This window comes from Pundamilia nyererei, unplaced genomic scaffold, assembly GCF_000239375.1.
Source record: "Pundamilia nyererei isolate P.nyererei 1_Seehausen unplaced genomic scaffold, PunNye1.0 scaffold00056, whole genome shotgun sequence".
Classification (NCBI taxonomy): Eukaryota; Metazoa; Chordata; class Actinopteri; order Cichliformes; family Cichlidae; genus Pundamilia; species Pundamilia nyererei.
In genome coordinates this window covers 3,229,823-3,244,468 of record NW_005187457.1, presented here as the reverse complement: position 1 = coordinate 3,244,468, position 14,646 = coordinate 3,229,823, and the positions used below count along the sequence as shown (strand labels likewise).

At 40.8% G+C, this 14,646-nt stretch overlaps 1 protein-coding gene across 4 annotated transcripts in view; it reads left to right on the top strand.

Annotated features, from left to right (window-relative positions):
- rxrgb (retinoid X receptor, gamma b) overlaps nt 1-14,646 on the top strand; it is a 31,287-nt gene that overhangs the window by 12,527 nt on the left and 4,114 nt on the right. For all 4 annotated transcript variants that reach the window (XM_013911128.1, XM_013911126.1, XM_013911129.1 and 1 more), the window contains exons 2-6: nt 9,706-9,941; nt 12,519-12,663; nt 13,024-13,203; nt 13,634-13,794; nt 14,512-14,641. In XM_013911128.1, the coding sequence (XP_013766582.1) occupies nt 9,706-9,941; nt 12,519-12,663; nt 13,024-13,203; nt 13,634-13,794; nt 14,512-14,641 (852 nt within the window). The remainder of the gene's footprint in view (nt 1-9,705; nt 9,942-12,518; nt 12,664-13,023; nt 13,204-13,633; nt 13,795-14,511; nt 14,642-14,646) is intronic.

Here is a 14,646-nt window from a genome sequence, read left to right as displayed (position 1 = left end):
CTTTTATATATATTCTTCTCTCACCCATGTTGTATATATCCCTTGCTAAAAAAATAACGAAACATTTAATTATTTTTGTAAACAAGGAACTGCATCTTTAAATCTATTTCCAGGATATTCTCTGCTAACAGATTAGTTCCTGCTTTTATCATCACTGGGTCATTTTAACAAGTTGTGGCAGGTACAAGGTTTTCCAGTTGGAGATCGGGATCTAGAACTAGTGACTCACTTTAATTCTCAGATGAGTTCAGCGGGGTTGTCACTCAGTTTAAAAGGATGCTTCCAGCTCTCTTTGCCTTGTCCTTCACTGTCTCTTTATCTCTCAACACTTGTCCCTTCTTGTTAGCCCTCTTCATCACGCTTTCTTTCTCCATTTGTGTCACACTGCCTGTCACCTTTCCATCAACAGCCTCAGTGATGTGTTTGTTTCCTTTTTTTTTTCTCCTTTCTATCCTTCCTGAAGAGGTGTGGGGAGCATTGGTGTGAGCCATTAAGTGGCTTCTCTGTCTAGAGAATATGTATATCTGCAAATTGTGCATTTTAGAGCACCCTCGTGTTTTTGAGTGTCCTTGAGAAACAAATTCTTCTGAAAATACTAAAGTTGTTCAGTGGATTTTCTTGGCCTGGGTGGAAGTATGGTCTGAGGACAGTAATATAGTCTAATACCGACTTTCAAACCTGGCAGTCCAAGTGTTTTATGTTCATGGTTAGGGCTGGGCCATATTATACCGTTCACGGTAATACCGGTATAATGTTAGGCAACGATAGGAAAATGAAATATCGCGATAGAATATGAGTAAAACGCGCATGCGCAGTGCCTTTGTTTTCATACGCACATGGCCGATTGTTGAGTGAAACAGATGAACCAGAATTGGTTTGTAAAAATGGTGCAACTTCAGTGATGTGGAACTGGTTTGGTGTTTGTCCATCAGATACACAACAAAGCACATTTTTTTGCAGAACATGCAAGCGGCCGTCGTTATTGTCGTATTTGTCGGACTAAGATGCTCTTAAATCTGGGAGTAATCTGGGTCCTAAACTCGGTATACTTCAGGTCAAACAAACACTGCAGCATCACTGAGAGTTAACTGTCTAAATTCTTTCATCCTTAATAAAACGATCAGCATTGCTGCTTTACCAGGTGTAACAATTCAGTTTAACTTCCAGGCATCCATGAAAACAAAATTTATTACATTTAACGGAGTTAGAAGTTAGCAGGAAGCTAGCGGAAGTTAGCTCGCTAGTTTCGCTAGTTACCTAAGCATGATATAGCATGTTCTGACTGAGAGATTTCTGAAAAAATTCAAACGTACAGCTCTGCTATCACTTCCAACATAAATGAAGGCAGGAAACTAAACAGCAGTGACGTTTGTAGGGTTACTGAAGTTGGGCTAGCTGGTATATAATGATGTGCTACGTGATCGCTAGCGACACAGCTATGTTAGCATAACATAAACAGTGAAGCTGGAGGACGAACACTAAGGTTCCTCATGGTTAGAGACAAATGCAATCGCATCGTCCCACGGACCAAACGTCAGTCAGGAGAACAACTGAGATAATCCATCCACAATACAAGGCTAGTCATTAATATACTGCAACAACATGGGAATAGAGCAGCTGCCAGAGAATTCAACATCAATGAATCAATGGTACAGAAGTGGAGGAAGCAAGAAGAATGAGTTTAATAAAGTTTGATTTATCTGACTGCTTTGTTTAGCTCAATGTGCCTTATGGTCCAAAAAATACGTACTGCACACTACAGTTTAATGTTGCAAAGCACCTCTTTTTAACTTCAGTGGATATTATATATGGTTATGCTCAGGATATGTCAGCCCATTTCTACTGGAAATGCCTTTTGGTTAAACTTTCAGCAAGGAATTTGCATTTGCACTGTTACATTTTTATAAAGCTTTAATGTACATAAAAACCAGCTTCTTGTTTAAGTGAAAATTAATGGAAGGTTGTCTTTTTGCGCTAGTAATGTTGTGGAGTTGTATTTTGTCTCGCATCAATTATATCGTCAGTTATATCGTTATCGCAAATTTTCAAATGTATATCGTGATAAATATTTTTGGCCATATCGCCCTGCTCTATTCATGGTTATGCTTATTATTGGCTCTTTCTGTTCTGATCATTCATTAAAAGCACCGCAGGACATTCGACAAAGCTGTGATTAAATCCATATTATGCTGAGCTTCAGCTATGTTGATGAAATACAGTGTTGCCTATTAAGTATCAGGAGCAATTCAATAAAACTTAAACAAACAACAGGACTATAGCTTAATAAATGCTGGCAGTTTTGCATGTTTTTCAACAGTCCAGTACAAATTGATAGATGTGGCATTAAACCGGAGCCACCATATGGTTTCATAATGATTTTCCTTGTCTGAAACAGCGATTAGTTTATAGGAACTTTTAAAGCAACCAAGCACTGGGTTTAAATAAATTTGATCCCATGTTAACTTTAAAGATATTTCTGTTGTTTGATTTTCACATTTTAGTTGCTTTGGTAATGTGGAGTAAATCATAGCTAAGAATAATTTTTAGAAGATTAAAGGAAAATCATCAAATGCCTCTTGTAGTTAAAGGGGTACGGTGTAGTTATTCTGAGGGAGCGAATCCTTCTTTTTGAAAACTTTGTTTTGTTGTGCTAAATGTGCTACCTCCTAGCATCATGTCCGAATAACCAGCAGCTTGCCTGACTTTAGCAGTTAACTTAAAGCAAAGCCGTTAGCATGGCTATGGCTTAGAAGCTTAATCCTATCACTACCTCGCTTCTTGTCATTTAGCATTTTTCTTCTCATTTCCCGATTGGTCTTTTTATGTTTCTGTATATGACCACCAGGAACACGTTGTTTTTCATGTGATACGGTACCCCAAGACCAGACTGTCTGTGTTCACTCTAGCTGCTAAGCTGGTGTAAGTCCGACTGTCTTTCTAGGATCCAGAAAGCTGGTGTAAGTGTCGTCCTCTTTCTAGGATCTGTCTTCAGTTCACGAGGTCAGGTCGGCCTGGTCGCAGCATGAGATGAATGGGTTTGTGTGTGTTTTGTGTGTCCGTGTGTGCATGTCAACAGCACATGGCTATATCTCCATTGCCCCCTTTAACAGTGAATGACTACTTCTAGGAACTAATTTGAGTTACCTCAGCAGGCGAAGCCAAAAGGGCGGATGCCCGATTTGCATTGGGACTTTCGGCCCAGCTGTTTGTTTGTTTTCCAGGACTGCTTGGTCAGCCTGTTCTGTGTTAGCTCGTGTTGTTTAAGTTCCAAACTTTTATCACTTGCAAAACAGTCTTTATCTTGTCCCTGTCTCACTTATGGGCTCATCGATTCTCTGTGGGCCTGTGTTTAAAAAACCCCCAAAAAAAACAAAAGTGGCAGGTCTGTGTTTGATTTAAGAGAACTACAAACGTGGTCCGCCTGTGGGAAAACAATATGTACTTTCCAAACAATTTGCTTTGTTTGTATGAATGCTTGCTATAGGGAAACTGAAAGAAATGGGGGAAAGAGTTTATTCCTCTTCTGTTCAGAAGTATATTTGATTTCACTGGAGGGTTTCACAGGGCAGAATTTGGGGTCAGAGAGGTTTGCGATCTGAAGCCTTTATGTTGTCACAGCCGTAAGCCTTTATGGACACAACTCCCCCCCCCCCACACTTTTCTTTATGTTTCCAGCAAGACAGGAATGATACACAGCTGTAACATCTGTTCTGCTGGTAAAATGAGCGGTATTAATTTTGGCTGACAAAGCAGTACGAAAATGGAACAGGTGTCCTTGAAGCAGCTTTGGACAGAGTGCTGCTTATGTAACAGTGGACTGTATCTTTATTTTCTATCACCAGCAACCATTCGTATCTCCTAAAATCACAGCTGTGCAGAAAATAAACAGGGGCTTTTCTCAACTCATGATCTAATGTCCTCGCACAGGCGGGGCGATTAGGAGTGTGTGGTGGTAGTGTTAGTGCAGTCATGAGGGCTGGGAAGAGAAGGAGAGCAGTGCCCTCCCCCAGCCAGCCATCCAGCCATCCGTTGCTACCTTCTTCCTCCCTGGGTCTATTCGGCTCTCAGTCCCCTCCTCCCCGGGCCTCCCACCTTCTTGACAGCTGGCCTGCTGAGCTGCACATACTTACCCGGGGATAAGAGGATTTACTGACACAATTGATCAGATATCAACCTCATTTAGTCAAGAAATGAATGTTAAAAGGGTGGTGATTTTTATGCTGGTGTGTGCAGACAATTTGAGGGGGGGTTTCCCCCCCTCCTTTAGTGTGAGCGAGTATGTGCGCATGCAAGGAGTGAGTGTGATGGTTTGCAGCCAGCGCAAATGAGCCGGACTGGCAGCGCGGAGATTTCTTAATTACATGTTCACTGAATCTAATGAGCTCCTCAGGCTGTCCGTCTGATTACTTTAGGATGCATTCTGTTCTATGTCATTTGGTCACGGCACTGTCATCTACAGACTTTAACTCATTTTGCATAAAAACACATATAGAGTAGACGGTTATTGAACGAATCCATGCACATGCTGAGGATTCCTTTTTGTTGGGGTTCATGTGATAGATATTGAAGTTTATGTTGTCATTTAGGAGTGCTGCTCCTGCTGCTCCCACCCCGTCATCCCCTCACTGTGCACTCCCAGTGCTGGTCTGCTCTCCAGACGGGAGATATTATTAGTTTGGTCTTATTGAATTACTACTCAGTGCAGCGCTCCATCCAGTTACAACCCAGTAATTAACTGCAAGGGATTTAGAGGGTTTGTGGTTTGTGATGTTTTTTTAAACCTGTTGATCATCAGATCAATGTGATGTATTTGTGGCTTTGGGTATTCCTTCCTTTGGCTTTCAAAGTAAATATGATCATCTGACACAGCAGAGGCAGTTTGATGAGGATGTTTGAATCTTTTGCATGCAAGGGAACAGAATAATGTGATGTTGTTAAGCTCAGTAAAGGTCATATTAAGAATTATTGTTAGTATTCACTGGTCTGGTTAAGTGGTTAGTCTATAAAAATGCCTTGGAGGCAAAAAGTACTAATCCCAATTTTCCAAAGACTACAGCAAAAAGAGTCAATCTTGATGTGTGTGGACATGGTTGGCACAGGTTAGTTTAATATAACACTACCGCGATTGGTTTGTTATTGTTGATAACTGTGCAATCACTCTACATTCAAAGATCTTTCAAACACAATAAGCATATCAAAAGGGAGCTAATATGAAAATAGGCTGATGTGCTGTAAAACTGTATGGGTTACATTTCTTGCTAAAAGTAGCTGTGATTTACACTGGGTCAATTTTTAGGAGCCTTTCATCGCAAAGTCATATCAAGCTGCATTTTCGCAGGTTATTGTGCGAGTCCTGCATCCGCCCTCAGTGCAGTAATTTCTGGGAACGATCAGTAGAGACCTGCGCTGCTGCAGACAGAAAACTCTTTTGAACTTGGCTCAGGAGTTTGGTAACAAGTGACCTTTGATTTGCGACACTAGTGTTCAAAGGTGCCCTTCACTGCTCTGTTTGCTCTCAGATAGATGCTTGAGTTGCTGAAGCGTTGCATAGGTTTAGACAAGACTGAGAGGGAAAAGTCAAACGACATATTTGTGAATGCTGCAGACTGCTAACGTACATTTCTGTGCCACGAAATAAATGAATGGATGGATTATGGTCAAATATAGTCTGTGCATTTAAGAGTTTTTGTTGTGCAAGTGACTTAGATTGGACTGCCAGTTGAGGCGGGTCATTCAAGGATAGGCTTCTTTGAGCCGCTCGGGGCCCATTTGTGCTTCCTCCACTGAGCATGTTGGCCTTCTTACACACGGACACAAAACTCGCACACGCCCTTCCCAAAGCATGTTCACCTCTCAAGCAATTCCCTTTTAGGCATCCCACCAGCTGACTGTCCGTGTGCTTTTCTTTTCCCCTGTGTAATGCAGCCACGAACACACTCAGGTCTGGGCGAAGATTTGTCGTTAGTGTTGTGTCAAACATGTATGTTGTTTTTCAGAGTTTAAACGGACCCTGTCTCCAGACAAGCAGGAAATCTGAACATTCAGGTCACAAATAGAACTGCACCGATCTATCCACCGATCTACCTACTTTACTTTTCATTTCTCTCCATATTTTCATCCTCATATTATCTTTTACATCTAGTCTTGTTGGTCTTCAGAGCATGTTGCTAAACTATTGGCTGCTGGAGTACCCTGTTGCCATATCTCCCACTCTGTACTAGAATAGAATGGATCTTTATGAACCCCAAAGGGAATTTGTCATGCACATAAAAGAGGGGCCATTGCACGAAATCAGACACAGAACATGTTGTACAGTGGACGTCTATTACATAAGAGTGTTGATTGGATGAAAATGCACTCGGGAAAGTTGGGAACAATGCCACATAGTTGAATTTCAATCTATGTAGTGCATTTTGTAACAGCCTGGAGTGTGAAGTATATTTGTTTTATCCATTCAGCTCTGTGGGAGAGAGAGGAAGGCCCCAATCCATTTCTGCCTGCCAGGGATCACTTGTGGAGGGCTGGAGAAAGTGGGCGAGTAAAGAAGGGGGTGGAGGATATAGTTTCACTGCTAAACAGGAAGTTGCACAACATCTGTTCTTTTGCGTACAGAGAGGGAGTGAATGGCCAGCTGTGTCTTACTGTGTGTCTTTGTGCAGAAAGTGCTGCGTCCAGCCCGACAACATGACATTATTCCCTTTTTCACAATTTCTTCATATTTCAGCGCAATGGTCTTTCATTACTCAGTCACCATTTCCTTTAATGTGGTATAAGTGGGTGCTAAAGGTTAAATATCACAGCAACATTTCAAAACTGTTTCAAAATGTTTGACAAGTTGCTCTGAGTAAAGCCTTAAAACTGAAGTCACAAACTTTTTCAGGTCTAAAAGGTCAAAAACAAATTGTGACAGTTTTTCCCCCAGAGTCAGATAAACAAACAGATTAGCAGCATTAGCGTTTAGCAATTTTGACACATTTTTATCAGATCAGATATGGAAAACCAAGTTTAATTTATATTTGTGTGTTCCATTTCAAGTCACAGTGACAATGTTAGTAAAGGGGCCTGCAGAAAAAGCAATGACAGCAATGAAATTCAAAATAAATAAGATGATGCGAACTTCAAAAGCAGAGATTAGAAATCATAATTACAGACCAAACCATATGTATAGGATGTTTTCATTCAGTGGGAGCAGGAAAACTCTTGTTTTAGGCTGATATTTTTGGTGAAATCTAAAATGCACTAAATAAATTTAAGTCAGGAAAAAGAACATGCTTTTGAAAGAGTGCTGACAAATACATACAATTCAGATTTTGTGCAATTATGACATACAGGAGGAGCTGAGATGGCTCTTTAGATTTAAGATTATCACACAGACTAGTCACAGCGAGGTCTAGGTCATAGCTGATCCTTTTTTTTTTTTTTTTTGAACTGTTGATTAGTTGTCAGAATCTTTTCTGTGGTAAATCATTCTTAAAATGGTGAAAATGTCCCTTTCCCTTCTTTTAAATCTTGCAAGATTTTTCTAGATGTCTTGTTTTGTCTGGTCAACAGTCCCGCAATCCTTGGACATAATCAGTTTACTGTCACATAAGAAAGGGGGAAGCATCAAATTCTTCACTTTTGAGAAGCTAGAACCTGCAATTTATTGTGTTAAATGAGACTTCACAATAAACCAAGCAAACAAATCGACTCATGGAGCTCTTGCTGCCCGGCTAATCTCCAGCATCTCAAGGGTCATGCTGTAGTCACGCTGTTTTTGACTCATGATTTTAATTGATCACTAGCATTTTCTTGTTATTTACAGTATTTTTAGCAACTCAGATTTGTTTACAACCATGAATCTCTACTAAATGAACTTTCAAGTGATAAAAGACTCCATTCTTATCTGTTGGAAAGTGCACAATCAATAATCATCTTTTAAACTTTCGACTTTTAAGTTAAATAAGTGTATTTTTTGACATTGGAGATCTAGGTTATTAGTAGTTGTGACAAAAAGACATCAAACCCTCCCTTGGGGCTCTCTCCGGGCACCCGGTTCGGCTTTGATTCAGGAAAAAAAAGGCCTTTGAAGATTATAAGAAACCCAAAACACAGGTGCTGTTCATTGCGTGTCTGTGCAATCATGCCACAACCCAGCTTTATAGACGCACATGGGACACAAGAATGTGACATTTAACTAAGAACAGTGGTGCAAAGCCCAGTATCACGCTGAGTTTGTGTGTGTGTAAATGGAGGCAGGGGATATACACTGACAAAAAAGCCAAAACTTCTGCAGGCTTATCCAAATATTTATGTGCATATGGTGGTCTGTCACTCTTCATCAGTAGCATTTTACTCAAGAAAGCCCAGTTTTGTTCGCGTCGTTGAGTCATCACCATTAGCCCAGAGGGGTACTGCTTATTGCATCTGTCTGTATTATGATAGCCTTTGGCATTTGTGTAAAGATGTGTCTTGGTCTCTTGCTTGTACACACCATATGTATATGATGGTATTTGCTGAATTTGTATTACTCGCAGCTACAACACATGCATGAAATTACACACCATGCCCTGTTACCCAGCTGACTGACAGCTTTTCTAAGTAGGTCATCTATGTAAATGCCAGCCTGTCAGTTTACATCAATGGCCGCTGAGCAAAGTCAGCATCCTGTGACCAAAATCAGATGGGCTTCACTCTGTGTCGCTAAATTTACACTCCAAAAGGACACATGGCACCACTGGCCAACAATATATAACCCAAACCTGGATTCTAATTAGATAACATCATCATTTTGACAGTTGCTAGACTTTACGTTTTAAAGTGTGATTATTTGGTGTATCCATTCATGTGGAACCTCTAAACTGTTTCGAACCTTGAAGTTAATTTTTATACAAATGTATCAAATGACTAATGGTAATGTAGAGACGTCCTTTTGGAACAATCCACTGATTTCTGTCATCTGACTGTAGAGCATCATCCTGATCATCAGTTTGGTTTTATCCTCCACAACTTTACTGTTCAGGTCTTCGTTCTATAAATATTGTTTCAGAAAAAAAACACTGAACACATCGGCTCAGTACCAAATGACAAACTATAGTGGAGCCAGATTTATTTAGTTTTTCTCCTAGTTGGTGGAGACTTGATAGCTAACAAGGGTTTGATGTGGTTGAATTTTATTTTAATTTATTCGCCTCTGTTTATTAGTTTTATGTCTATTGTATCTGTGATTCAGCAAATCTGTGGTGTCGAGTTCAGCTTCATGAAGTCAGACAAGTCGGTATTGGTTTCAAACTTGTTACACTGTCACCCAATACCCCGAAAGTCATGCATTTTAGATTCAAGCAGTTTATTTTGGATGCAGCTAAAAACTGGCCTTGGGTGGATATTTTGATTTTCGTAATACACAAAATTCCCAGATTAATAGGTCCTTCCTAGGACCAAAGTTAGCAGAGATACAGTACTGGGTTATATAATGTTTCTGTTATTCTGCCGCTGTGTATATACATAAATATTAGAATCGCCTTTGAATAGTCTGCTGTTCAAGTGGCTTTAGATAGTGCCTGTGACAAGCAGTGTCTGCTCAAAGTACAACTTCGCAAAGAAAGCATGTGTGGTAGCATGGATGCATTTGTTTGTGTAGGTGTACCTTCCTAATTCTTTTATTCCTAACTCCTAAATCCAAAGTATTTGCTTGTTCTTTTCAACATGCACCTTCTTCCTTTCCAGACTCTACAGGGCCGATGAGTACAGCCCACACCCACCCCCCTTTGATGGGCAGCATGGTGGGTCACCCATCAGTCATCAGCACCTCCAGGCCCTTACCGTCCCCCATGTCCACCTTGGGCTCACCAATGAACGGCCTGGCCTCTCCCTATCCAGTTATTACATCTTCCCTGGGCTCGCCCTCTGTATCGCTGCAGTCTACTCCCAACATGAACTTCGGACCACTCAGCAGTCCACAGGTGAGACATGTGGGGGTGTTTGGTCGTCAGAAGATAACAATGAATTGTTATTTCCCTAAATGGCTCGAGTATAAAGTTGCTTTTATGTATCCATGAAATTATCATGACAGGATTATTATTATTTTTGCATTTATATTTGAAATGTTTGTTCTTCTTTCACCATTCTCTGTCAAAGCGAACTCTTAAGGCAGGTAAGTAAAAAAAAAAAAAATGCACCACTCAGAACCCCATTTGGAAATGCCAGAGAATGTGTTTTGAAGCAGAGTTTGTGTGTTTTAAGGTAGTGAAGAATGCAAATACTACTTGCTAGAACTGTTACTTTTGGCAAGGTGCACATGTATTAAATAACATGTTTTTCGGTGGTCATGTGCCTTTATTGCTTGGGATCTCCTCCAGCAGACAGGACTTTGAAGGTTAGCCATATCCAATGTGTTTGGCAGGCATAGCTTGGCTTTACTCTCACTCTTTTACCCTTCTGCTGACCTTTAAACTTTTCTCCCTAAAGGTCATCCATGAGTTCTGAATTACTACACTCATAGAAGTGGACATATAAGACACAGTATGACTATTAGCCCCTTAATGGATTCCTGAAAGACGGAGAAAGGGCAGCCTAATTTTTCCTGGTTTCTCCTTCTTCCTTTGCGGATATTTCTATTTATTTGTTTTACTTTTATGTGCTCATTTAGGCATATACTAATAATACCAAGGCTCTTTACGTCACAGGAGCTCTGTTGCACTTTTTAAGCTCAGTGATTTGACAGTCAGCCATACAAACAGAAACAAAGATGTTTGGATGCACATGGTGCTTTCAAGGCTAGATTCAGGACCGTGCTGTTGGGAATAGCAGGCGATGATATACATTTTATGATAGAGATTTTGGCTTTTTTGCTGCATGCCAAAAACAAAGCTGCTGGCAGGTTTTTTTTATCATGTAATGTATGTTTTTCATGGAGTGAAGATTACGAACATGACAGTGTTAGCAACATGAGGCAACATGAAATCATTATTTTAATTACAAGGAGAAATGATGTGTAAATTTGATTTATTTGGATGTTTGTGACTGACTTTGTTTTACATCATCACATTTGCTTTGGAGTAGCTGATAACTGCTTTTCTGATCAGTTAAATAATCAGCGATTTAATGAATTCATCAATCAGCAAAAATTTACTCAAAAAAAATCAATTTCATTTTACAGAAATCTTTACATATAGATTTAAAAAACAAACACGTGCATCACTCAGTAAACCTTGCATGTCTCATGCAGTATTTTCTTCATACCATGTGTTGAATAAAAAATGTATGAAGCATCAATAATCCATATGCAGTGCTCGTAGCCGTTTTCTACAGCATCCTGTTGTCTGTGTAAAGCTGCATGTTGTCTAAACGACAGTTTAAAAACACTTATTTTTTTAGATCATGCAAAATTAATTATGAAAACTCTATGCTACGCTGAATAGCTGCTCACTACAGACACGCCAATAAGCGAGCACGCTGTTGCTGAAAGCTTATTTAGGGTGTGACCGCCTCCCTGCAGGCAGCCAGCATGCTGACATTAAACTGAATGACGGCAAAAAGAAACACTCTTGTGTGATGGTCTCTGCTGCAAATTCATGGATATAGAGTCCTAAATTCAGACTGCCATTGGAGAATATTGAGAGTGCACTTTGTAAATAAGTGATAGGATCTGTCAGAAGGATGTCCGATACTGTATATCATGCTGCATCATATAGTACAAGGTATATGTAGGCCAGGCTTGTTTTTTTTCTGGTTGGAATCTGGAGATCAAGCAAATATGCTTTCCATGTGTCTCTCTGAGAGAGGATCGACAGGCTGGACGATGATAAGAAGAGAAAGAAGCAGATATGAAGAAATCAAAGGAGGCTTAACTTGTTGCTCTTTTTTTGGGAAACATATTATATTACACATTATTTCTAAATTGGCCATACTTAGTGGTTTGGAGTCTTGATGTACCATATTTGGGAGTTACTCGTATATCTCGTGGGGTTCCTTGGGATCAGGTGCGAAACCCTACGCTGCAGTAAGAGATATAAATCATGTCAGTTGAAGTGTGCATTATTGTGCATCTACTTGGGATTGAAAGCTGCTGTAAGCACTGCTTATGATATTAAAAAAAATGGCAGATAAAATACATTTGGCCTTCATTGGAGGTCTAACAGAAATGCCAACTGTCATCACAAAGCATAAAATTCACCATGAGTTCCCTCTGCTGCTGAGTTTGAGAACTGCGCCTGCTCCACGTGACTCCCCCTTCCTGCGACTCTCCCTGTCAGCAAACATTAAAAAACCTGTATGACAGGCCTCAGCCCCTCCTACAGGCTGAGCATGTGATCATACCAAGACACTTTCACAATAAAGTGTGTGGGTGGGGGAACAAAAAAATATGAGTGAGCGGAAGACAAAATGAGAAAATAGGGGAAGGGAGAGAGTGTCATGAGACTACCACAAACTTTTCACTCTTACTTCCCCTCTGCTTCCTCCTCTGCTCTGTTCCGTTCAGCTCTGGCCACCTCAGCTTTAATTCTTTGTTCTCTCTTCTCTCTTCCTGTCATCTGCAGATGAACTCTATGAACAGTGTTAGCAGCTCAGAGGACATCAAGCCTCCGCCGGGCCTACAGAATCTGGGAAACATCAACTACCAATGTACGAGCCCGGGAGGGATGTCAAAGCACATCTGTGCCATTTGTGGGGACCGCTCCTCAGGTAATGTTAGCATGCAAGGACGGAGGAGAGGGATGGGCAAGCATATTTACACTCCCACTCACCACCACAACTCCCCCCACCCAGACGAGAACAGATAGCAGACAAAGACGAACTTGTTTGAAGTCATTTGTTAAGCATTTTGTCAGGATTTGTGCCGTATGTTTCTGCAAATATCTTTTATCGGTGTGTTGTTACAAGTAGGTTGTCTATCATACAGAAAATAGTTAACACATTTCCAATCCTAATTCTAAAGATGTGCCCAGAAATTAGTCTACAAGCCAGTGCGACGCTTTATGCACTGTGACGCAAGCTGAATAGTGGTCCTAGTCAATATTGATCCTGTGGCTTTATTCTCCTCAGGAAAGCACTATGGTGTATACAGCTGTGAGGGATGTAAAGGTTTCTTCAAGAGGACCGTGCGCAAAGATCTCAGCTACACTTGTCGAGATAACAAGGAGTGCCTGATTGACAAGCGCCAGCGAAACCGCTGCCAATACTGCCGCTACCAGAAGTGCCTGGCCATGGGCATGAAAAGAGAAGGTGTGTATGGAGGGTTAGAAAAAGGTTGGTTCGAAATTTTAACAATATGTGACATTTTGCAGTTAAAATAAAATCACATGTGGTTTTGTCTTGTAGTAAAACTATAATTTTCAGGTAAATTCAGTTTTGTTTATTGAATGTTCTATATAGCGCCAAATTATGACAAGAGTCGCTTCAAGGCGCTTAATATTGTAAGATGAAGACGCTACAATAGAGAAAATCCCAACATTCAGACGTTCCCCTGTGAGCAAGTACTCGGCAACAGTGGGAAGGAAAAAAACCTCATGGCAGAACCAGGCTCAGGGAGGCGCGGCTATCTGTCGCGACCGGTTGGAGGGGTTTTGAGTTATCTGCTAATATTACGGATTTTCTAGTCACCAATTCAGGATGTTTAAATGCTGTGTGGTTTTTTTTGTGTGTCTGTGTGCAGCGGTGCAGGAGGAGAGGCAGCGTGGGAAAGAGCGGGGTGAGAATGAGGTAGAATCCACCAGCAGTTTCAATGAGGACATGCCTGTGGACAAGATCCTAGATGCTGAGTTGGCTGTAGAACCCAAAACAGAAACGTACAGCGACGGCAGCCCCGGGAACTCGGTAATTAATACAGACACTGGTCCATGTCTCTTTCACTGTTTGTATTATGAATCTGAGGCAGTTTTTCTGGGGAGAAACTAGATGCCAAGATGTGCTGTGCTATTAAGATATACTGATCTTATTATAAACATAAACACACAAGCTTGGCTAAATAGTTTTGAGTGTGAAGCTGAGACCGGATGGAATTGGGTCAGTTGAATATAAATAACACAAGCTGAGGAGTTTATGGGAATAAATCTAGGCTTTGCTCCAAAATTCTGACAAGCTACTTTGTGCAGTTGTCATAATCTCCTGGGTTAATCTGTTGAGATAATGTAGCCGAGCTGCCGAGTTGCTCTGGTCCAAAACTAACTCTTAAATCTGACAAGTTAGTAAACAAATGAAGTAAACACTGATTTAGCAATTTACCGGGTATGAGCTCAAGCACTTAAATGAATTTTAAAACCTAGAGGTTGGGTAACAGAGCCACAATTTAAAAGCTGTGCGGAACTTGAATTGAATTGTGCTTCAAGATATTTCCCTTCTTTGGTATGTAGAATTTAGGATTGTATTAAAACTACCGCAAGCAACGAGAGAAATTGTTGGTTTAAAAAGAGTCAAAAATAGCCACTGCTGCACCTGGTTACCAGCTGTTGCTAGAAAAGGTTTAGATGTCACTAACAGTGCTTACAATCACATTAAATCGGTCTGGCACTTGTCCTACATGTTCTTCTTCAGACCAATGACCCCGTCACCAATATCTGCCAAGCAGCAGACAAGCAGCTTTTCACCTTGGTGGAGTGGGCGAAAAGGATCCCGCACTTCTCCGAGCTCCCCCTCGATGACCAGGTCATCTTACTACGAGCAGGTAGA